The 24,778-nt window shown below is 42.6% G+C and overlaps 1 protein-coding gene and 2 long non-coding RNA genes across 4 annotated transcripts; all 3 read right to left on the reverse strand.

Annotated features, from left to right (window-relative positions):
* Nucleotides 1-953: 953 nt before the first annotated feature.
* LOC118476396 (uncharacterized) lies at nucleotides 954-5,874 on the reverse strand. The gene is made up of 2 exons (XR_004856388.1): nucleotides 1,398-5,874; nucleotides 954-1,279 (listed from the first exon to the last, which is right to left on the reverse strand). It is a non-coding gene; the product is annotated as an uncharacterized lncRNA (long non-coding RNA).
* A 1,501-nt stretch (nucleotides 5,875-7,375) lies between these two features.
* LOC118476397 (uncharacterized) lies at nucleotides 7,376-12,022 on the reverse strand. Its single transcript, XR_004856389.1, has 2 exons — nucleotides 7,820-12,022; nucleotides 7,376-7,701 (listed from the first exon to the last, which is right to left on the reverse strand). It is a non-coding gene; the product is annotated as an uncharacterized lncRNA (long non-coding RNA).
* Nucleotides 12,023-19,294: 7,272 nt separating this feature from the next.
* On the reverse strand, nucleotides 19,295-21,535 carry LOC100384387 (uncharacterized). Of its 2 annotated transcripts, XM_008670261.2 has the most exons (4): nucleotides 21,179-21,535; nucleotides 20,973-21,091; nucleotides 20,394-20,839; nucleotides 19,295-19,781 (listed from the first exon to the last, which is right to left on the reverse strand). In XM_008670261.2, the coding sequence occupies exons 2-4, from the start codon at nucleotides 21,079-21,081 to the stop codon at nucleotides 19,485-19,487; spliced, it is 852 nt and encodes a 283-aa protein (XP_008668483.1). In that variant the 5' UTR covers nucleotides 21,082-21,091; nucleotides 21,179-21,535; the 3' UTR covers nucleotides 19,295-19,484.
* Between the last annotated feature and the right edge of the window lie 3,243 nt (nucleotides 21,536-24,778).

Raw genomic sequence — 24,778 nt, forward strand, 5'->3', positions numbered from 1 at the left:
GGCATAACTTAACTACAATAATTGGAAGGGTGAAGCCTTTCCATAAGAGATATATAAAAACCTTCTAAGCTTCAAGTCCTCCACATGAAGTAACTAACCCAAAGATAAGGGAATAAAACTTCTCCTACAAAAACAACAAGGGATAAAACCCTGAGTACGCAATTACTCAGCAAGACTTACCCGACTAAAGAAAAGACTCTCAAGGGTATGCTGTCTTTTGGGAATCAAGGTAAAGCTCATCAAAGTTCAAGGACTCATTTTGCAGAAAAGCTTACTAGAAGTGGGTCCTTAAGCCAAGTTTTATTTCACAAGTTAGTTTATTACCTGAATCTTCTAGCCTGAATCTAGCATTTTCCTAATCTAGATCATTCACTTGACCTACACTAGGTTCCTTTTAAATCCAAATTTTTGTTTCGCTTGTTATCTACGATGAAGGGCAGCGATCCAGTCTTCATATCCGAGAAGTAACGACGATCCGAATCGATTAATACCCAGCTGGGGATCTCCAACCACACGACATATGCTTCCCTTAACCTTTTTTTTTGCACATGTCTACCATTCCCACGGATCCTCCATCACATGAACAGGTCCGCGCCACCCGAGAGCACACCACCCCTTTTAGGCGGTCCTTTGCCAGGAGGGTACGTGCCACTCTCGCCATCTCTCCACTCCCAGTGCGCGATTGTCTTTTCACGTATGGAATAGCCGGGTTCAGGCTTACCCATGACGAGGTATGTGGCCAGATAAAAGGTCCTAGATCATCAGGCCAACAATCGGTACGGTCCTTAATCGACACAGACGGGCGACCTTTCCTGCTCAGCGTTTGGTCCCATTTTAAACTATTTCAAAATTTTGGCGCCTGGCAGAGGGGCCATGCCTGGATAATGAATTTATCAACGTCTTGATGCCTTCATTATCCCAAGCCCATTTTCTTTTTGTGAAAACATGAGTCATAGATCAAAAACATTTTTCTTAGTCTATCAGCATGACTAAGCATCTCTAGCTTTTATAAAACAGGTGACAAGGTATGGTAATCAATCTTTCAAGGATGGTAATGCATCAAGTGTTTAATCAATCAACTCCTATCACCTAATGCAGCATATAAGTGATAAAATTTTGTAAACACAAGGGAGGTGGCAAATGCACCGGGGCTTGCCTTATTGCAGGAGTAGATCCCAAAATTATTCTACTCTGTAAGTAGTTAGATAAAACTCCACCACTGGATCAAGAGGCTCTGGAGTGAACTCCTTTTTCAGACACCGCTTCTTCTCTAGATGTTCTACAAGTCAATTGCAAATACATGGATGCTTATGTAAGGATATGAAATGCAAAGTCTCTAGACTCTCACAACTATGCATACATTCAAGCAAGCAACCATACCAGCGGCCACCGCTTACCACAGACGTTCGCGCAGAACTGGGAGAACGACGATGCTGCAGTGAGGTTGCGAGAATGAGCGTGGGGTCGATGGCCGACGACCGCTGGCAAGTGTGCAGCGACACACACCATGGGCTGGGAAGAACCGGAGATGACATGCGGCGAGCTCTGGCCAGTTGAACGACGCAAAGCATGTCAACTCGAATGCGAGTTCGGTGACCAGTAAAGCTCATGGAGAAATTCACTAAAGGCCGAGAGATGGCAGGGAAATTATTGAACTGTAGAGCACAGCAATAGGAAAAAGGAAGGAGGAAGATTACTGCACTTTGGATTTTAAACTAGGAAGGAGAGGAGAATTGCACGCGCAGCCAGCCACACGTCCCAGCGAAAGCACACAGACAGCTGCGTGGCAGCTCTTGCATGTGGCACAGACAGGAAGTAGCTGCGTGGCAGCCCAGCTCGATGACCGTCGGCCACCACCAGGGGAAAACATCTAGAATAGGGGACAAACCTGGCTCCCTGCAACCAGTGCCACGTCCACTACGCGTGTCCGTTCAAGCCTCACAGTCCTGCAGAGCTCAACGCTCAAATTACAGGAGGCAAGCAAGCTAGCTCCTGCCGACATGCACATGGAGCACACAAGTTAGTGGATTAGCTGAACACTCTTCCAAACTGAAGCACGTTCAGCCCCACACCCAGCTAGTGGATTGGTTGAACTCTCTTCCAACTACCAGCTCTTCCCATCTCTAACCACAGCTTTAAATTACTGACACATGGGGAGCATAACTACAACGTGGAGAGCTCTCTGCTCCCAAAACTAAACCAAGTTTTCAGTCACCGAAACTGAATTCAGCACTAAACAACTAAATCCCCATCCTTAACCCCTTTGATCCTCACAATTCCATGTAATACATGTTGACCTTTGTTAACAAAATTTTCTCACAAAATATAGCTCTAAGAAAGTGCTGCAGCAACTCAAGGTCGAAAGCTCACAGATTACGAATTATTGTGCCTCAAAGTGGGGTGAAAATGTTGAATCATGGCTTTTACTAACTGAATAAGATTCAGCATTTTCCCAGACTGACAACTCGACTTGGAGCAGAATTTTCTCTCGATTTGAAGTAAAAACGGGAAAAATGTATATTAACAAAAACCGCTCTCCATCCTGCCCTCTAACAACTTGCTATAGCAACACATGGCTGAAAACACACTGATAGAAAGTTATAATGCCCCAAAGTTGTCCCAAACCAATTGAACTTTCTTGTTTCAGTTAGCTGAAATCCAAAACCTGACAGTGAATGTTTTGGGACAGTTTACTGCAAGCTCTGTGCAGGACCATGCCAATCTCATAATAAGAAATCTACTCACTAACCAAAGATCTTCAACATTGCTACAGGAGTCATGGCTCATACCCACATGGATTAGTCACAACAAGGATCTAAAACTGAGTAAGCACACTGAACTTGGTCTTTCAGTTGGCTGAAACCTGAGTTCGGACATTAAATCCCGACAGCCCCTCTTTGGACCAACATTTCTCCCAAATTTGTGTAGTATCAAGACAAACCTACTTAAGGAAATTTGTTCACCAAACCATCCCCTAACATTTTTCTATAGGGCATGCAGCTCGAAACACCATGGACAAGGCAAAGGAGAACTCCAAAGTCAGATGAAAAACAATGAATTTCAGCTTCAATAAACTGAACCTAGTGCTGAAACCCAAATGTTTGACACCACAGCTTCGAGCAAGCTTTTCTCCTAGTTCTATGCAAGGTCACGGCGATCCAACTTAATGAAAATTACTCCCCACACCACCCTCTAACAGTTTTATATAGAGAGTGCAGACTATAACTTCATGGATCAAAAGTTATAGTGCCCTGAAGTTAGGTAAAAACACTAGAATTCAGCTGCAGCTAACTAAACAAGAAACTGAACACACATGCCTGACAAAGAATGGTTGGGCATAGTTTACTCAATTTTTGTGCAGCACCAAACAAAACTTTCTTAAGAATATTTGATCACCATTATATGGTATTCAACTTTGCTGCAGAGATATACCCCAGAACTCCATGGATCAGGCACAAAGAAGCTCCAAAGTTGCACCAAAAACACTAAAATTCAGATTTAGTAAGTTGCACTAAGTCTGAAATCCAAATCTGTGAGCTCCACTTTGGACCAGTTTTACACCCAGTTTCATATGGTTTTAGGGATGGGTTGCCTAAGCAAATTTGTACCCCTAGTGTAGCTCTACAACTTTGTTACATTGTCCACCTTCAAACTGTTTATAGATCAAAAGTTGTAAAGCCACCAAAACAGCTAGTTGATATTATTTTCAGCAAACTTCAAATCTGAATCAAAACTGAATTTAGCATTTTACTCCAACTTTTTCTATAAAACTTGGAAATATCCACACATGAAAGTTGTTCAACTTTCCAAAACCTACAACTTTTATATATATACCTTTAGCAAATTCTCTCTAGATTTAAAATTCCACTTTTGGGCTTCTTTAAGGTTTCAATTGGGATTGCTTTTCTCCAACAATCTCACCACTTTGGGTTCATCACTTAAGAGTAGAGTTACTCCTTAACCTAAGATCCCACTTTGGTGTATATATCTCATGTCCAAAATGACACTGTTTAGAAGTGGTGCACTTAAACTTGATTGCAAACAGGGTTTTTAATCTTCCCTCGCTCCCAACAACACAACACATCACATTTGAGTTGAACTTTTAACCTAGTAAAATGCATTCTAGGGATATCAAGCAAAATGATGTGGATGCATATGATGTTATGCCAAAATTTTAGTTCTTGTAACACCAGGGGTGTTACATCCTTCCCCCCTAAAAAGGAATCTCGTCCCGAGATTTAAAATTCTAGGTCAAGTAATGGAAAAAGGAAATGCATCACTAGTTTATTTCCCCATTACTCTTAAAAGACGAGAGGCGTACCTCTTTTGGTTTATGTTAAGGACAAAACACACCAGACCTAGGTTTACAAGACACTAGAAACTCAGGAACATGCTTTTCTAGATTCTCCTCCAATTCTCATGTGGCTTGGTCTTCCGTGTGTTTTGGTTTCACCGTATCTTGTAAAACTCGATAACATTCTTCGAGTGGCCCTATCCTTTTGATCCAAAACCTTTATGGAATACTCGAGTAGGTTAAATCTGGTTGAATATTGACATTTGACATCTCAAGAACAAGTTCGGGGGCTCGAAGAAACTTCTTCAACTGATACACGTGGAATATGTTGGGCACTGCTGCAATATTTTCTGGCAGCTGCACCTTATAAGCCAGAGGTCCACCAAAATATTTGTTCCAAATATTGGTTCATCTTACTACTTCCAGGGTAATAGGAGTTCCGGACTGCAACTCGATCACAAATTCCACGACCCTTTCCGGAGGTAAACCAAGCAAAATCTTGGGGAACACCTCTAGAAACTTCTTAACATCGTGCATATTCTTTACTTCTTTCACTTAAACTCCTGATGTAGACAAACCTTATTATCTCCCAGAACAGCTTGACTAACCACCTTATTATAACCTTCAGTCGAACTGGTTGTCATCAGGAGCTAAAGTTTCACATTAAAACCACGTAGGAAGTATTACCCTTTTCCTCTCACTAGTATCCACAAAATCCAAAACATACTGGGATAGGCGAGTAAACCTCTCAAATAGTCCATTACACTCGCTTCTTCACCTTGCTTTAGATCCAAAAACGCTTTGAACTTTATTTGCATAGGGGCTTCTGGAACATGACGTGCCCGAAATACCTCACAGAACTCAACCCAAGAACTTAACGTCCTTCTGGCTGCAGCACAAGGTATTCTGCCCACCAACTAAACTTGGCTTCCAGTCTTCAAAAACAAGGAAAGGTAGCATAGAAAGGCAAAGACAGACAACATGAACAGGGTAGACGAAACACGTACTAAAGCTACTACATAGGGGGTTTAACTTAAAGTTATATGTCATGATGCATGCTCGTCCTATTCGTCCTCACAATCTTGCTAGCATATAGTGGCTTGCACGCTCTATGGCGGTGGCATACCTACTCACTCCGGAGTTAACTAGTCGTAATTTCCTAGAGTTTAGTCAGTGTACCTACAGAATATTCCATTACAGCCCAAATCCCATGATGCAATTCACACATTTGGTCACAATTTATACTCCATATATTTCTATATGGAGGCCAGCTCCTCATTAAGCGCCGAGCCACGCATAGGCGCCGCTGCCACACTTTTAACCACAGGGCAGCCCATTGTGGTAACTTACTTTCTTACCTGCGCGTAGGTGCGTCGTTACAAGTACGTTACACTTTTCAGTATTCCCATGTCTGTATACCCATACACATCCATGGGGTACTCAATTCCCAGAAAAATAATTGCTCCACAATGCAACCTTCATATATACATACGTAGAATATGTATATAGTCTAGTGCCACATTTAAGCACTCCCCTAGACCGACGGTTGTTCGGTCATGCTCTCACAACTCACCTTTACCTGAGCGTCGATCCATTCAAAACTGAATGGCACTAAAAGTAACATTACACATGTATGCATTACCCTTCCCAGGTTGTGGGTTAGTGGTTAGCATCTTAAACTAAGCCACCTGATAGTCCTTAGTTTTAACCACATATTATTTGCACTTCTACTATCAGGCCTTGATTATAGATTCTTAAGTTTATAAAAATCATTTTGAAGTTTATCAAAGGATTACTTTAATATCCATGCTAATGGGGGATCGCTCCGATACCACGCTGTGACAGCCCTCCCAAGTTATCAGACCCACATGCACCAATCCTTGCCTTAATGGCCTCAGATGGTTGTGCACGTGTACCGGGTAACTTAACAAGGCTATCGAGTTCGCCAACTGGAACTCATCATCCCAAGGATCTCCCACATAACAGGTATATTACAGTAATCACATTTGATACACACACATTGGAGATAGAGCGGAAGACTTTTACAAAGTACACTTTACATTCCAGAACTCAAGTTTTACATGGTAGAAAGAGATGTATTTATTACAAGTCCTGATAGTACTTGAAGGGCATAACTTAACTACAATAATTGGAAGGGTGAAGCCTTTCCATAAGAGATATATAAAAACCTTCTAAGCTTCAAGTCCTCCACATGAAGTAACTAACCCAAAGATAAGGGAATAAAACTTCTCCTACAAAAACAACAAGGGATAAAACCCTGAGTACGCAATTACTCAGCAAGACTTACCCGACTAAAGAAAAGACTCTCAAGGGTATGCTGTCTTTTGGGAATCAAGGTAAAGCTCATCAAAGTTCAAGGACTCATTTTGCAGAAAAGCTTACTAGAAGTGGGTCCTTAAGCCAAGTTTTATTTCACAAGTTAGTTTATTACCTGAATCTTCTAGCCTGAATCTAGCATTTTCCTAATCTAGATCATTCACTTGACCTACACTAGGTTCCTTTTAAATCCAAATTTTTGTTTCGCTTGTTATCTACGATGAAGGGCAGCGATCCAGTCTTCATATCCGAGAAGTAACGACGATCCGAATCGATTAATACCCAGCTGGGGATCTCCAACCACACGACATATGCTTCCCTTAACCTTTTTTTTTGCACATGTCTACCATTCCCACGGATCCTCCATCACATGAACAGGTCCGCGCCACCCGAGAGCACACCACCCCTTTTAGGCGGTCCTTTGCCAGGAGGGTACGTGCCACTCTCGCCATCTCTCCACTCCCAGTGCGCGATTGTCTTTTCACGTATGGAATAGCCGGGTTCAGGCTTACCCATGACGAGGTATGTGGCCAGATAAAAGGTCCTAGATCATCAGGCCAACAATCGGTACGGTCCTTAATCGACACAGACGGGCGACCTTTCCTGCTCAGCGTTTGGTCCCATTTTAAACTATTTCAAAATTTTGGCGCCTGGCAGAGGGGCCATGCCTGGATAATGAATTTATCAACGTCTTGATGCCTTCATTATCCCAAGCCCATTTTCTTTTTGTGAAAACATGAGTCATAGATCAAAAACATTTTTCTTAGTCTATCAGCATGACTAAGCATCTCTAGCTTTTATAAAACAGGTGACAAGGTATGGTAATCAATCTTTCAAGGATGGTAATGCATCAAGTGTTTAATCAATCAACTCCTATCACCTAATGCAGCATATAAGTGATAAAATTTTGTAAACACAAGGGAGGTGGCAAATGCACCGGGGCTTGCCTTATTGCAGGAGTAGATCCCAAAATTATTCTACTCTGTAAGTAGTTAGATAAAACTCCACCACTGGATCAAGAGGCTCTGGAGTGAACTCCTTTTTCAGACACCGCTTCTTCTCTAGATGTTCTACAAGTCAATTGCAAATACATGGATGCTTATGTAAGGATATGAAATGCAAAGTCTCTAGACTCTCACAACTATGCATACATTCAAGCAAGCAACCATACCAGCGGCCACCGCTTACCACAGACGTTCGCGCAGAACTGGGAGAACGACGATGCTGCAGTGAGGTTGCGAGAATGAGCGTGGGGTCGATGGCCGACGACCGCTGGCAAGTGTGCAGCGACACACACCATGGGCTGGGAAGAACCGGAGATGACATGCGGCGAGCTCTGGCCAGTTGAACGACGCAAAGCATGTCAACTCGAATGCGAGTTCGGTGACCAGTAAAGCTCATGGAGAAATTCACTAAAGGCCGAGAGATGGCAGGGAAATTATTGAACTGTAGAGCACAGCAATAGGAAAAAGGAAGGAGGAAGATTACTGCACTTTGGATTTTAAACTAGGAAGGAGAGGAGAATTGCACGCGCAGCCAGCCACACGTCCCAGCGAAAGCACACAGACAGCTGCGTGGCAGCTCTTGCATGTGGCACAGACAGGAAGTAGCTGCGTGGCAGCCCAGCTCGATGACCGTCGGCCACCACCAGGGGAAAACATCTAGAATAGGGGACAAACCTGGCTCCCTGCAACCAGTGCCACGTCCACTACGCGTGTCCGTTCAAGCCTCACAGTCCTGCAGAGCTCAACGCTCAAATTACAGGAGGCAAGCAAGCTAGCTCCTGCCGACATGCACATGGAGCACACAAGTTAGTGGATTAGCTGAACACTCTTCCAAACTGAAGCACGTTCAGCCCCACACCCAGCTAGTGGATTGGTTGAACTCTCTTCCAACTACCAGCTCTTCCCATCTCTAACCACAGCTTTAAATTACTGACACATGGGGAGCATAACTACAACGTGGAGAGCTCTCTGCTCCCAAAACTAAACCAAGTTTTCAGTCACCGAAACTGAATTCAGCACTAAACAACTAAATCCCCATCCTTAACCCCTTTGATCCTCACAATTCCATGTAATACATGTTGACCTTTGTTAACAAAATTTTCTCACAAAATATAGCTCTAAGAAAGTGCTGCAGCAACTCAAGGTCGAAAGCTCACAGATTACGAATTATTGTGCCTCAAAGTGGGGTGAAAATGTTGAATCATGGCTTTTACTAACTGAATAAGATTCAGCATTTTCCCAGACTGACAACTCGACTTGGAGCAGAATTTTCTCTCGATTTGAAGTAAAAACGGGAAAAATGTATATTAACAAAAACCGCTCTCCATCCTGCCCTCTAACAACTTGCTATAGCAACACATGGCTGAAAACACACTGATAGAAAGTTATAATGCCCCAAAGTTGTCCCAAACCAATTGAACTTTCTTGTTTCAGTTAGCTGAAATCCAAAACCTGACAGTGAATGTTTTGGGACAGTTTACTGCAAGCTCTGTGCAGGACCATGCCAATCTCATAATAAGAAATCTACTCACTAACCAAAGATCTTCAACATTGCTACAGGAGTCATGGCTCATACCCACATGGATTAGTCACAACAAGGATCTAAAACTGAGTAAGCACACTGAACTTGGTCTTTCAGTTGGCTGAAACCTGAGTTCGGACATTAAATCCCGACAGCCCCTCTTTGGACCAACATTTCTCCCAAATTTGTGTAGTATCAAGACAAACCTACTTAAGGAAATTTGTTCACCAAACCATCCCCTAACATTTTTCTATAGGGCATGCAGCTCGAAACACCATGGACAAGGCAAAGGAGAACTCCAAAGTCAGATGAAAAACAATGAATTTCAGCTTCAATAAACTGAACCTAGTGCTGAAACCCAAATGTTTGACACCACAGCTTCGAGCAAGCTTTTCTCCTAGTTCTATGCAAGGTCACGGCGATCCAACTTAATGAAAATTACTCCCCACACCACCCTCTAACAGTTTTATATAGAGAGTGCAGACTATAACTTCATGGATCAAAAGTTATAGTGCCCTGAAGTTAGGTAAAAACACTAGAATTCAGCTGCAGCTAACTAAACAAGAAACTGAACACACATGCCTGACAAAGAATGGTTGGGCATAGTTTACTCAATTTTTGTGCAGCACCAAACAAAACTTTCTTAAGAATATTTGATCACCATTATATGGTATTCAACTTTGCTGCAGAGATATACCCCAGAACTCCATGGATCAGGCACAAAGAAGCTCCAAAGTTGCACCAAAAACACTAAAATTCAGATTTAGTAAGTTGCACTAAGTCTGAAATCCAAATCTGTGAGCTCCACTTTGGACCAGTTTTACACCCAGTTTCATATGGTTTTAGGGATAGGTTGCCTAAGCAAATTTGTACCCCTAGTGTAGCTCTACAACTTTGTTACATTGTCCACCTTCAAACTGTTTATAGATCAAAAGTTGTAAAGCCACCAAAACAGCTAGTTGATATTATTTTCAGCAAACTTCAAATCTGAATCAAAACTGAATTTAGCATTTTACTCCAACTTTTTCTATAAAACTTGGAAATATCCACACATGAAAGTTGTTCAACTTTCCAAAACCTACAACTTTTATATATATACCTTTAGCAAATTCTCTCTAGATTTAAAATTCCACTTTTGGGCTTCTTTAAGGTTTCAATTGGGATTGCTTTTCTCCAACAATCTCACCACTTTGGGTTCATCACTTAAGAGTAGAGTTACTCCTTAACCTAAGATCCCACTTTGGTGTATATATCTCATGTCCAAAATGACACTGTTTAGAAGTGGTGCACTTAAACTTGATTGCAAACAGGGTTTTTAATCTTCCCTCGCTCCCAACAACACAACACATCACATTTGAGTTGAACTTTTAACCTAGTAAAATGCATTCTAGGGATATCAAGCAAAATGATGTGGATGCATATGATGTTATGCCAAAATTTTAGTTCTTGTAACACCAGGGGTGTTACATCCTTCCCCCCTAAAAAGGAATCTCGTCCCGAGATTTAAAATTCTAGGTCAAGTAATGGAAAAAGGAAATGCATCACTAGTTTATTTCCCCATTACTCTTAAAAGACGAGAGGCGTACCTCTTTTGGTTTATGTTAAGGACAAAACACACCAGACCTAGGTTTACAAGACACTAGAAACTCAGGAACATGCTTTTCTAGATTCTCCTCCAATTCTCATGTGGCTTGGTCTTCCGTGTGTTTTGGTTTCACCGTATCTTGTAAAACTCGATAACATTCTTCGAGTGGCCCTATCCTTTTGATCCAAAACCTTTATGGAATACTCGAGTAGGTTAAATCTGGTTGAATATTGACATTTGACATCTCAAGAACAAGTTCGGGGGCTCGAAGAAACTTCTTCAACTGATACACGTGGAATATGTTGGGCACTGCTGCAATATTTTCTGGCAGCTGCACCTTATAAGCCAGAGGTCCACCAAAATATTTGTTCCAAATATTGGTTCATCTTACTACTTCCAGGGTAATAGGAGTTCCGGACTGCAACTCGATCACAAATTCCACGACCCTTTCCGGAGGTAAACCAAGCAAAATCTTGGGGAACACCTCTAGAAACTTCTTAACATCGTGCATATTCTTTACTTCTTTCACTTAAACTCCTGATGTAGACAAACCTTATTATCTCCCAGAACAGCTTGACTAACCACCTTATTATAACCTTCAGTCGAACTGGTTGTCATCAGGAGCTAAAGTTTCACATTAAAACCACGTAGGAAGTATTACCCTTTTCCTCTCACTAGTATCCACAAAATCCAAAACATACTGGGATAGGCGAGTAAACCTCTCAAATAGTCCATTACACTCGCTTCTTCACCTTGCTTTAGATCCAAAAACGCTTTGAACTTTATTTGCATAGGGGCTTCTGGAACATGACGTGCCCGAAATACCTCACAGAACTCAACCCAAGAACTTAACGTCCTTCTGGCTGCAGCACAAGGTATTCTGTCCACCAACTAAACTTGGCTTCCAGTCTTCAAAAACAAGGAAAGGTAGCATAGAAAGGCAAAGACAGACAACATGAACAGGGTAGACGAAACACGTACTAAAGCTACTACATAGGGGGTTTAACTTAAAGTTATATGTCATGATGCATGCTCGTCCTATTCGTCCTCACAATCTTGCTAGCATATAGTGGCTTGCACGCTCTATGGCGGTGGCATACCTACTCACTCCGGAGTTAACTAGTCGTAATTTCCTAGAGTTTAGTCAGTGTACCTACAGAATATTCCATTACAGCCCAAATCCCATGATGCAATTCACACATTTGGTCACAATTTATACTCCATATATTTCTATATGGAGGCCAGCTCCTCATTAAGCGCCGAGCCACGCATAGGCACCGCTGCCACACTTTTAACCACAGGGCAGCCCATTGTGGTAACTTACTTTCTTACCTGCGTGTAGGTGCGTCGTTACAAGTACGTTACACTTTTCAGTATTCCCATGTCTGTATACCCATACACATCCATGGGGTACTCAATTCCCAGAAAAATAATTGCTCCACAATGCAACCTTCATATATACATACGTAGAATATGTATATAGTCTAGTGCCACATTTAAGCACTCCCCTAGACCGACGGTTGTTCGGTCATGCTCTCACAACTCACCTTTACCTGAGCGTCGATCCATTCAAAACTGAATGGCACTAAAAGTAACATTACACATGTATGCATTACCCTTCCCAGGTTGTGGGTTAGTGGTTAGCATCTTAAACTAAGCCACCTGATAGTCCTTAGTTTTAACCACATATTATTTGCACTTCTACTATCAGGCCTTGATTATAGATTCTTAAGTTTATAAAAATCATTTTGAAGTTTATCAAAGGATTACTTTAATATCCATGCTAATGGGGGATCGCTCCGATACCACGCTGTGACAGCCCTCCCAAGTTATCAGACCCACATGCACCAATCCTTGCCTTAATGGCCTCAGATGGTTGTGCACGTGTACCGGGTAACTTAACAAGGCTATCGAGTTCGCCAACTGGAACTCATCATCCCAAGGATCTCCCACATAACAGGTATATTACAGTAATCACATTTGATACACACACATTGGAGATAGAGCGGAAGACTTTTACAAAGTACACTTTACATTCCAGAACTCAAGTTTTACATGGTAGAAAGAGATGTATTTATTACAAGTCCTGATAGTACTTGAAGGGCATAACTTAACTACAATAATTGGAAGGGTGAAGCCTTTCCATAAGAGATATATAAAAACCTTCTAAGCTTCAAGTCCTCCACATGAAGTAACTAACCCAAAGATAAGGGAATAAAACTTCTCCTACAAAAACAACAAGGGATAAAACCCTGAGTACGCAATTACTCAGCAAGACTTACCCGACTAAAGAAAAGACTCTCAAGGGTATGCTGTCTTTTGGGAATCAAGGTAAAGCTCATCAAAGTTCAAGAACTCATTTTGCAGAAAAGCTTACTAGAAGTGGGTCCTTAAGCCAAGTTTTATTTCACAAGTTAGTTTATTACCTGAATCTTCTAGCCTGAATCTAGCATTTTCCTAATCTAGATCATTCACTTGACCTACACTAGGTTCCTTTTAAATCCAAATTTTTGTTTCGCTTGTTATCTACGATGAAGGGCAGCGATCCAGTCTTCATATCCGAGAAGTAACGGCGATCCGAATCGATTAATACCCAGCTGGGGATCTCCAACCACACGACATATGCTTCCCTTAACCTTTTTTTTGCACATGTCTACCATTCCCACGGATCCTCCATCACATGAACAGGTCCGCGCCACCCGAGAGCACACCACCCCTTTTAGGCGGTCCTTTGCCAGGAGGGTACGTGCCACTCTCGCCATCTCTCCACTCCCAGTGCGCGATTGTCTTTTCACGTATGGAATAGCCGGGTTCAGGCTTACCCATGACGAGGTATGTGGCCAGATAAAAGGTCCTAGATCATCAGGCCAACAATCGGTACGGTCCTTAATCGACACAGACGGGCGACCTTTCCTGCTCAGCGTCTGGTCCCATTTTAAACTATTTCAAAATTTTGGCGCCTGGCAGAGGGGCCATGCCTGGATAATGAATTTATCAACGTCTTGATGCCTTCATTATCCCAAGCCCATTTTCTTTTTGTGAAAACATGAGTCATAGATCAAAAACATTTTTCTTAGTCTATCAGCATGACTAAGCATCTCTAGCTTTTATAAAACAGGTGACAAGGTATGGTAATCAATCTTTCAAGGATGGTAATGCATCAAGTGTTTAATCAATCAACTCCTATCACCTAATGCAGCATATAAGTGATAAAATTTTGTAAACACAAGGGAGGTGGCAAATGCACCGGGGCTTGCCTTATTGCAGGAGTAGATCCCAAAATTATTCTACTCTGTAAGTAGTTAGATAAAACTCCACCACTGGATCAAGAGGCTCTGGAGTGAACTCCTTTTTCAGACACCGCTTCTTCTCTAGATGTTCTACAAGTCAATTGCAAATACATGGATGCTTATGTAAGGATATGAAATGCAAAGTCTCTAGACTCTCACAACTATGCATACATTCAAGCAAGCAACCATACCAGCGGCCACCGCTTACCACAGACGTTCGCGCAGAACTGGGAGAACGACGATGCTGCAGTGAGGTTGCGAGAATGAGCGTGGGGTCGATGGCCGACGACCGCTGGCAAGTGTGCAGCGACACACACCATGGGCTGGGAAGAACCGGAGATGACATGCGGCGAGCTCTGGCCAGTTGAACGACGCAAAGCATGTCAACTCGAATGCGAGTTCGGTGACAAGTAAAGCTCATGGAGAAATTCACTAAAGGCCGAGAGATGGCAGGGAAATTATTGAACTGTAGAGCACAGCAATAGGAAAAAGGAAGGAGGAAGATTACTGCACTTTGGATTTTAAACTAGGAAGGAGAGGAGAATTGCACGCGCAGCCAGCCACACGTCCCAGCGAAAGCACACAGACAGCTGCGTGGCAGCTCTTGCATGTGGCACAGACAGGAAGTAGCTGCATGGCAGCCCAGCTCGATGACCGTCGGCCACCACCAGGGGAAAACATCTAGAATAGGGGACAAACCTGGCTCCCTGCAACCAGTGCCACGTCCACTACGCGTGTCCGTTCAAGCCTCACAGTCCTGCAGAGCTCAACGCTCAAATTACAGGAGGCAAGCAAGCTAGCTCCTGCCGACATGCACATGGAGCACACAAGTTAGTGGATTAGCTGAACACTCTTCCAAACTGAAGCATGTTCAGCCCCACACCCAGCTAGTGGATTGGTTGAACTCTCTTCCAACTACCAGCTCTTCCCATCTCTAACCACAACTTTAAATTACTGACACATGGGGAGCATAACTACAACGTGGAGAGCTCTCTGCTCCCAAAACTAAACCAAGTTTTCAGTCACCGAAACTGAATTCAGCACTAAACAACTAAATCCCCATCCTTAACCCCTTTGATCCTCACGATTCCATGTAATACATGCTGGCTTTTGTTAACAAAATTTTCTCACAAAATATAGCTCTAAGAAAGTGCTGCAGCAACTCAAGGTCGAAAGCTCACAGATTACGAATTATTGTGCCTCAAAGTGGGGTGAAAATGTTGAATCATGGCTTTTACTAACTGAATAAGATTCAGCATTTTCCCAGACTGACAACTCGACTTGGAGCAGAATTTTCTCTCGATTTGAAGTAAAAACGGGAAAAATGTATATTAACAAAAACCGCTCTCCATCCTGCCCTCTAACAACTTGCTATAGCAACACATGGCTGAAAACACACTGATAGAAAGTTATAATGCCCCAAAGTTGTCCCAAACCAATTGAACTTTCTTGTTTCAGTTAGCTGAAATCCAAAACCTGACAGTGAATGTTTTGGGACAGTTTACTGCAAGCTCTGTGCAGGACCATGCCAATCTCATAATAAGAAATCTACTCACTAACCAAAGATCTTCAACATTGCTACAGGAGTCATGGCTCATACCCACATGGATTAGTCACAACAAGGATCTAAAACTGAGTAAGCACACTGAACTTGGTCTTTCAGTTGGCTGAAACCTGAGTTCGGACATTAAATCCCGACAGCCCCTCTTTGGACCAACATTTCTCCCAAATTTGTGTAGTATCAAGACAAACCTACTTAAGGAAATTTGTTCACCAAACCATCCCCTAACATTTTTCTATAGGGCATGCAGCTCGAAACACCATGGACAAGGCAAAGGAGAACTCCAAAGTCAGATGAAAAACAATGAATTTCAGCTTCAATAAACTGAACCTAGTGCTGAAACCCAAATGTTTGACACCACAGCTTCGAGCAAGCTTTTCTCCTAGTTCTATGCAAGGTCACGGCGATCCAACTTAATGAAAATTACTCCCCACACCACCCTCTAACAGTTTTATATAGAGAGTGCAGACTATAACTTCATGGATCAAAAGTTATAGTGCCCTGAAGTTAGGTAAAAACACTAGAATTCAGCTGCAGCTAACTAAACAAGAAACTGAACACACATGCCTGACAAAGAATGGTTGGGCATAGTTTACTCAATTTTTGTGCAGCACCAAACAAAACTTTCTTAAGAATATTTGATCACCATTATATGGTATTCAACTTTGCTGCAGAGATATACCCCAGAACTCCATGGATCAGGCACAAAGAAGCTCCAAAGTTGCACCAAAAACACTAAAATTCAGATTTAGTAAGTTGCACTAAGTCTGAAATCCAAATCTGTGAGCTCCACTTTGGACCAGTTTTACACCCAGTTTCATATGGTTTTAGGGATGGGTTGCCTAAGCAAATTTGTACCCCTAGTGTAGCTCTACAACTTTGTTACATTGTCCACCTTCAAACTGTTTATAGATCAAAAGTTGTAAAGCCACCAAAACAGCTAGTTGATATTATTTTCAGCAAACTTCAAATCTGAATCAAAACTGAATTTAGCATTTTACTCCAACTTTTTCTATAAAACTTGGAAATATCCACACATGAAAGTTGTTCAACTTTCCAAAACCTACAACTTTTATATATATACCTTTAGCAAATTCTCTCTAGATTTAAAATTCCACTTTTGGGCTTCTTTAAGGTTTCAATTGGGATTGCTTTTCTCCAACAATCTCACCACTTTGGGTTCATCACTTAAGAGTAGAGTTACTCCTTAACCTAAGATCCCACTTTGGTGTATATATCTCATGTCCAAAATGACACTGTTTAGAAGTGGTGCACTTAAACTTGATTGCAAACAGGGTTTTTAATCTTCCCTCGCTCCCAACAACACAACACACCACATTTGAGTTGAACTTTTAACCTAGTAAAATGCATTCTAGGGATATCAAGCAAAATGATGTGGATGCATATGATGTTATGCCAAAATTTTAGTTCTTGTAACACCAGGGGTGTTACAAAGATGACTTTTTAAAAAAAAATCCAAGGTATCAAAGAATCGACACTCTTCAGTAGTTCTCATTTACCCATGACTAAGTGCTCCCTATATTAATGTACACATTAGTTAATCTAGACATATACATATATATTAATTTGTGAATATGCACATGTACATTTCAACTTATAAATAGAATAAAAAGTCTCTAGACTTTTAGTACCAGTTCTACCCAAGAATCGACACTAATAATCATCTTTAATACAAGTTTAAGTTTAGAACCAGTAATAAAAGATCATCTTTAGCACCGATTTACGCCTAGAGTCGATACTAAAGAGAGACCTTTTAGTATCAGTTCGAGACAATAATCGATCTTATGCAACCGTAACTAAATTAAAGGTTGGCGCCTTTAGTTCCGATTTTTTTAGTACCGACCGGAAATCTGGTACTCCATCCAGTTCCCAACCAGTACTGATCGTCCATTCTCTAGCTAGTAGTGATAATTATTGCTCGGTAATAATAGATTATTCAAGTCATGGAACTTACAAAATCAGATAAATTCTTTCTAACCACAAATACTCACCTGTTTAAGGACAATTGATGTAGGCGACGTATTTCTTCGACAGCAAGACAATTATGGTGACTTTATTAGTCTGAGAATCTATGACTATGAGTCCAACTCAGGTTATGGAAGATGCTAGTAAAGTGTGTGCATACATTTATAAAGGTGAATATACTATCGTGTACGTGTCGTATATAAAAAAGAAGAATCAAATGCATGAGTTAAACGTATCAAAGGATGCTAATTAGTATCGCCAACTTGGAAAATACATTTTTAGGCCCTTAAACTTGTTAGGTCTTGTTCGGTTCTATCTCAATCCATATAGATTATGGAGGATAGTAAGTCAAAATCTCTCACAATCCGTATCAATCCCCTCCAATCCGTATGGATACGAATTGAAAATAACTGAACAAATTCTTAAGAGGTACACAACAACGATCGGTATTGTCTAAAAATAAACATGCACCATTTTCACATCTTTAGAGATGTGTGGTATATCGCCCGCTCTTAATTGCTACGCACCGGTTGCGATGATCAACCTCGAATTCATCGGGGCGATAGTTACTGCCAAGGAGGTGCTCCTGTTGGACCCTCTCATGCATGAAGTGCCCCCTTTCGTTGACCAATTGGGCCAGCACCTGCCTCTAAGGAGCCTTGTCGGTGGGAATGGTGAATGTGCCCACTGATGGCAATGGAGAAAAACATAGGGAATCACATGGAGACCAGGTATCCCGTCTTAGGCTTTGTTTGGTCATTCCTATTACACATGAATTGTATAGGATTGAAAAAAATTAAGAACAAATTTGATTTGCTTGGGATTCAAACCCACCTAATCCCACGCAAAAATGGAGATATAATTGGGTTCTTCAAAACAACCTGTATACTGTCTGTTTATGACCGTGCTGCTTAGATCGCCTCATGTTGTAAATTGTTATAGGTTTAGACTTCTAGTTGCTTATGTGTGTAGAGTCACAAATGAATCCAGCTTGAATATTTGTTCTGATCTTATCTATCCTGAATAGATGGCCAAACGGGCGGCCCGGCCCGGTGAAGCCCGGCCCGTCAGGTACGGTTAGAAAATCGGGCCGGGCCGTCTAAGTCCGCGGGCTTGATTTTCTGTCTGAGTCCGGCCCGCAGCGGGTCCGGCCCATTTAGCACAGAAAAAACGGTCCTAAAAGCACGTTTTATTGCAAAAAATGGGTTTAACGGGCTTAGAGGTACACGAGCCGTGCCGGGCTAGCCCACCATGTTTAGTTTCCTATCCGAGCCTGACCCGCTTATTCGTGCCGGGCCGTCCTGGGTTCGCATAGAACCGGACCGTGCCGGGCTCGAATCAGACCCAAACAACGGGTTTCGTGCCGAGCTCGCGGGCCTCGTACTTATTGGTCATCTATAATCCTGACGCTCATGCAAAAAGAATTGCGTGGTGTGCTTACAGTTGTGTGTCCACATGGATTAGTAAAAGAGGCGCAATTAATTAATTTTAGGTGCAGGAAGACAAATAGAAATATGCCATTGGAATTTCGTTTTTGGAGTTAAACTGTAGGGTTCTCTTTCGTTCTCTCTTGAGCTTATTGGTTACATCGATCATATTTTAGTGAGCTGCTAAGTGTTTCGGTTGTGCTTGTGAGAATCCTGGTAATATTTCATATGCTGCTGTACTGGGATCTATTATGCATTTATTTATGGTATCTTACCAGGTTAGGGATGAAATAGAACATCTTCTCGATGATAATGAAGACATGGAACATCCGTATCTAACAAGGAATCAAGTACAGAACCAACAGGTAATTAATAAACTTTATAAGAACCATGTTCGTTTGATCAAGGGTGATATATATGACATTTAGAACCAGCAAATTTAGTCAACTTTGCACTCCTAGCCATATGCGTGCATCCCCTAATACTGCCGATCGTTCCATACCCATGCCCAGTTGTTGAGCAGGGCGTCCGGGGGGAAGAAGAAGGCGCGGTCGTCGTCCTCTGGCGACGACGGTGGCGAGCGCGCCCCGGCGAAGTACGACTCCGGGCTGTCGTTGGTCCCTGCCGCCGCCGGCGCTGCAGCGCTGCCGGAGCAGAGCTTGTCTCCTTCCAAGACAGCGTAGGCTGTCGCTTGGGCGGCAACTGTCTGCTCTCCAGGCTCTGCCGCCGCCGCCGCCGACTCTTTCGTTTGCAGTTTCTCAGTTAACGTGATCACCTGGTACGAATGGCGATGCGTATGATTACACAGAATTCACGTAGTATGCAAGATTATTGGGCTGTTTGGTTTGTTGCCTAATTTGTCATATTTTGACACACTTTTGTATCTAGAGTTAGTTTTTCAATTCGAATGACTAACTTTACATAAGTATAACATAGTTAGTCAGAAATCAAACAGCCCTACATTTCTCTTGGTCTGGACAGGCTCGGGCACCGACCCAATTTCTTGATTACGATTACATCGAGGTTGACCTTGATTCAATTGTCAGATTCTTATTATCATCGCGCAGTCTGCATGCAGTTCTGTTCATTTCCTTTTATTAATAATATAATGAAACTAGTACTACTCGATACCCCGGCCTAAATGCTAGGATTACTCTACACGGCCGTCACCAGGAGAATATACTTGCGGCGTGGCAGGTTTAGGAACGCCCGAAGTTCATACTTTTAGAAAAAGCATCCATAAAGATGCATATACATCTACTCCTAGTCAATTTCCTTTTTCAATCAATCAAATAAATCTACAGGTTCGATTAGTTTATATTTTTTGCCATATTTTATTAACCAATCTATGCGTGCATCCCCTAATACTTTTAGAATCACCTCGCACCTGTGAGCGGAGACGATCGTTATCGGCGAGGAGCGCGTCGCGGCCGGCGATGAGGTCGTCGTGCGCGGCCCTGAGGCGGTCGAAGTCCTGCTCCAGCTGCTTGCTCCTCCACCGCGCGCGGCGGTTCTGGAACCACACGGCCACCTGGCGCGGCGCGATCCCGAGCCTCCGCGCCAGCTCGCTCTTCCGCTCGGGCTCCAGCTTCCGCTTGGGCTCCAGCTTCCGCTTCTCCTCCTCGAAGCTCAGCTCCAGCTCCCGCACCTGCTCCGCCGTCAGCCGCCGCTTCGTTGTCCGCTCCTGCTGCGGCCCATGGAGCTCGTAGTCCAGGCCGCACAGCTCGTCGTCCAGCTGGAGCTGCAGCTGCAGCTGCAGCTCATCGTGCGCCGTCAGCTGGAACGGCCGCTTGCGCCGCCCGTCCGCCGCACCACCCACCAACGGCGGCGCTCCTGCATACGGGGAAAGAGAACATGATCAACGCACGCACGCATCCATTCCATTCCAAGAATGAAATAGCTCAATAGGTAGCGCTCGCGCGCTTCAGAAACCCGTCACGATTACTGACTGGGGTCTGGGACTGACCTCCAACGAATCCGCCGCCAAAGAGAAACACCTGTCGCTGTCCGCCGCCATCGCCGGCAGCAGGGAATGGTACCGCGGAGCTGCTGATCAGGCTACTAGCGGGGTCCATGCGCCAAGCACTAGCACGGACCAAAAAAAAAAAAAAAAAAGAAGCTGCCAATTGTACTCGCACACTCACGTACGTGTCTGTATGTACGCTCCTCCACCTCTTCTTGAAGCGCGGAGCGAGGTCGACCGCCGGGCGGCCGGAGCTAGCCTGATCAGAAGGACACCGCGGCGGCCGGGAACTTGTGGCGGAAGAAGCTGGTGCTCCACGGCGTGCGCGTCGACGACTTGGTGGGGTACAGCGAGAACCCCATGGCCCCGCCGCCGGATAAGAAGGTAGGCTTCGTCAGTGCAAGTTTTACACGGTCGACGGTGGTGGCCGGAGAAGCTGGCCGGCAGGTGGCCTCGTCCACCTGTGGTCTGAGGTGCGGGCCCGGTGGAATGAGGCTGGGGTTGTAGGATGTCGTGTGGGGTGGTGGCGGCAATTCGTGTGGGTTTGTAACCGGTAAACTCTGAAGCTTGGAAGAGGGGTGGAATTTATAGTCGGAGGGTGCGGGACCGAAATGCCATTTTTATTTGGCGCTGAGGTGTTTTTTTTTGTCTCCTGGTTGGAGGATTAAGGCATATTCCTCTTCTTCTATACATTAGTACCTATGTTTTATAAGTATTCTTTCTTTTTTTCAGCTGGTTGGATTTGTAAATTTTGAAGAAAGTAGTTTAAGAAAATCCTTGGAAATTTGACTGGGATTCAAAAGTGCTATGCATGGTTAACCATCCCATTTTTTTACTAATTTCTGGCTAATTACCGCTGATTTTCGATTTTTCTGGTAAATTTAATGAAAATGGTTTCCAAATTTGCTGACCGAGAAATGTGGTTTCCAGGCTGGTTTTCGTTGTTTTCCACTGAGAAATGTTCTTTCTCGATCTTTCGGTCGAAATTCGTTGTTTGCAATATATAGACTTATAAAATTCGGATTTCTCGGCCGAGATCTCGTATTTTTCGATAAAAAACTTTGTCTTTTACTGAAAAAACGAAGACTATTTTTAAAAAAAATAAAATTAAATATATGATATATCAAAATACTTAGGAAAACATCTATTTTTATCATATTTTCTGATTTTAAATTTTAAATTTGGTTAAATCGAACGAGAACCCGTTTTCGGTTCAGGAATAGAAAACCGACCCGAAAACAGGGGTTCACGATCAGGGTTTTAAACCCTAGAGCTATGACAAAGATCAATTCATCACCTCAGTCTGTCTCCAGCAGCTATCCTATTGTATCTTCTATTATATCCTCTATTTCAAACATTATTCTGCAAATAATATTATTGCAGATCTCCTACTTTACACGATATACTGTTATTTGTTGCTAACAACCTCAAACTCATAGAAACATATAGAAAAAATAATAACATTTTGACAAAAGAAAAATCTAAGGTGTTAACAATTTGCAAACATGTCATGTTTTGGTCATGTTCTGTATTAGACTATCTCTAGTAGCTTACTTATCTCTATCTCTTATTTAAAACTATACTATATAAATACTTCAAAATATACTTTACACGGTGGCCATATAGATGGTCTGCTGATCATAGCTTTTCGAGCGCATCTGGTATTAGGTGGCACCGTTTCGTGCATTTAAAAAGACAAGCCACAGGCTCCACACACAAAGAAGCACCCTTTGGAAACCTAAAAGGCTAGTTAAGAAATGGCCCCGGTGGTAATGGTATACCATGCACTGAATTTTCATGTACCTTAATTAACTAACAAGACTAAGGGCCCATTTGGTCCTTTAGGACATGTTTGATTTGCTGCCTAACTTACCACACTTTATCTAACTTTTCTGCTTAAGGTTAGTTCTTCAATTCAGACGACTAACCTTAGGCAAAGTGTGACATAGTTAGCCACGAACCAAACAGGCTCTTAGTCTAGAGACTAAATTTTAGTTAAGATTTAGAAGACTAAAGTTTAGTCCATACTCTGTTTGATTCTAGAGACTAAAAGTATTTAGAATACATTAAATGAATCATAAGATGACCAAAATAACCCTTAGTATTATCCCGCCATTAGGGCAACTGAAATAAAGGAGTGGTAAAAATAGAAATAATATGATTTAATCCTTTTTAGTCACCCTTTAGAAACTAAAAAATAAAACAATTTAGTCTCTATTTTAATCTTACCGTTAGCAAATTAGAGACTAAATTAGACTAAAATAGACATACTAATCTTTAGTCCCTAAAACCAAATAAAGAATACTAAATCACAGTTATGTCAGCGTCATGACAGGGCAACACGTGCGTATAATATAAAAACAAGCTAAGTAGCTAACGACGATTCAGTCGCAGTGATAATTTGAGTGTGTGAAGGAATCACGCGACATGCATGGCAATTTATGGTAGGCAGCCGATGTATTTGTTGATCCTATTTCCAGCCACGAACTGACGCAGCAGTTTTGCAGAGAACAATGATTGAATGCTAGCAAGTCAACTTAAGATGACATGGGACTATGGGAGAAGCGACTTATTATTCTCTTCTCTCTTCATGTTCCGCTTTAGCACAGCTATCCATCTATGTTTTCCTTAACAAAGTGAAAGTCGCCTAGAGGACAGTGAATAGACGAAACCTAAAAATTATAAACTTTGAACACGTGCTTCACACGATATTAGGGTTAAAATAAATAATGTTGAATTCGGAGTGCGGAAGATAGTTCCTCTTGCTATGAATTGCTCTATCAATGCGGATAACTTTGGGAGCAAGCTCAAAACAATATGAGCAAGAAAACTTTAGAGAGAGGAGAGGAAAGAAACAAATCGAGTTATGAAGATCAACACAAATGAACACGGTGATTTGTTTCCCGAGGTTTGGTTCCAAGGAACCTACTCCCCGTTGAGAAGGCCACAAAGGCCGGGTCTATTCCAACCCTTTCTCTCTCTCTCAATCGATCACTTAGACCGGTTGAGTGCTTTTTCTTAATCACACGGGTTTGATGCTTTGATTTTGGAGCTTTTAGAGAGGATTTGATGCTTTGATTGTGTCTTGGAGTCTTATTTTTTGCTCTAGTATTGAATGAGGAAGTTGGAATGCTTGGATGGCTTGAATGTTGGTGGTTGGGGGTATTTATAGCCTCCAACCACTTTCTAGCTATTGGCTGACATTGCTGTCGATGGTCACACCGGACAGTCTGGTGGTGCACCAGACACACTATTGTTAACTGTCCGGTGAGTGCCACGTCAGACGATCGTTGGGGTTTGGAGCTGTTGACCGTTGAAGTCCTTTGTTCTCTTACGGCACCGGACAGTCCGGTGGCACACCGGACAGTCCGGTGCAACCTGACGTTGCAGTCTGTCTTCTGACTTCTGTCGGTCAGACTGTTACACAGTCGACCGTTGGCGAAGTTGATTGCTGCTGCATTGTCTCACCGGATAGTCCGGTGGTGCACCGGACAGTCCGATGAATTTTAGTGGACGGGCTCTGAGAAAACCCGAGAGCGGCTAGTTCGCGGAGGGCTGCAGCGTGGGCAACGGACAATGTCCGGTGCGCCACTGGCTGCATCAAATCTTGTATGCTCCAAACTTTGTAGTATTCCCTCAAGTCTTTTCTTTGTATGTTTATGTTGAACTTTATGCACCTAAGAAAAATATCCACTAGGCAAACTAGTTAGTCCATATAGTTTGTGATGGTTGTCAAACACCAAAATCGATTATAGGAAATGTTGAGGCTATTTCCCTTTCAATCTCCCCCTTTTTGGTGATTGATGCCA

The sequence above is a fragment of the Zea mays genome, chromosome 2 (assembly GCF_902167145.1).
Source record: "Zea mays cultivar B73 chromosome 2, Zm-B73-REFERENCE-NAM-5.0, whole genome shotgun sequence".
NCBI lineage: Eukaryota > Viridiplantae > Streptophyta > Magnoliopsida > Poales > Poaceae > Zea > Zea mays.

What these genes read in the sequence shown, in the direction of transcription:
- LOC100384387 (XM_008670261.2), bottom strand. Translation starts at nt 21,081, where the DNA reads ATGGACCCCGCTAGTAGCCTGATCAGCAGCTCCGCGGTACCATTCCCT. An exon ending in TGGCGGCGGATTCGTTGGAG is followed by an intron (nt 20,840 to 20,972) that starts GTCAGTCCCAGA and finishes CCCCGTATGCAG; the next exon opens with GAGCGCCGCCGTTGGTGGGT. An exon ending in ACGATCGTCTCCGCTCACAG is followed by an intron (nt 19,782 to 20,393) that starts GTGCGAGGTGAT and finishes CATTCGTACCAG; the next exon opens with GTGATCACGTTAACTGAGAA.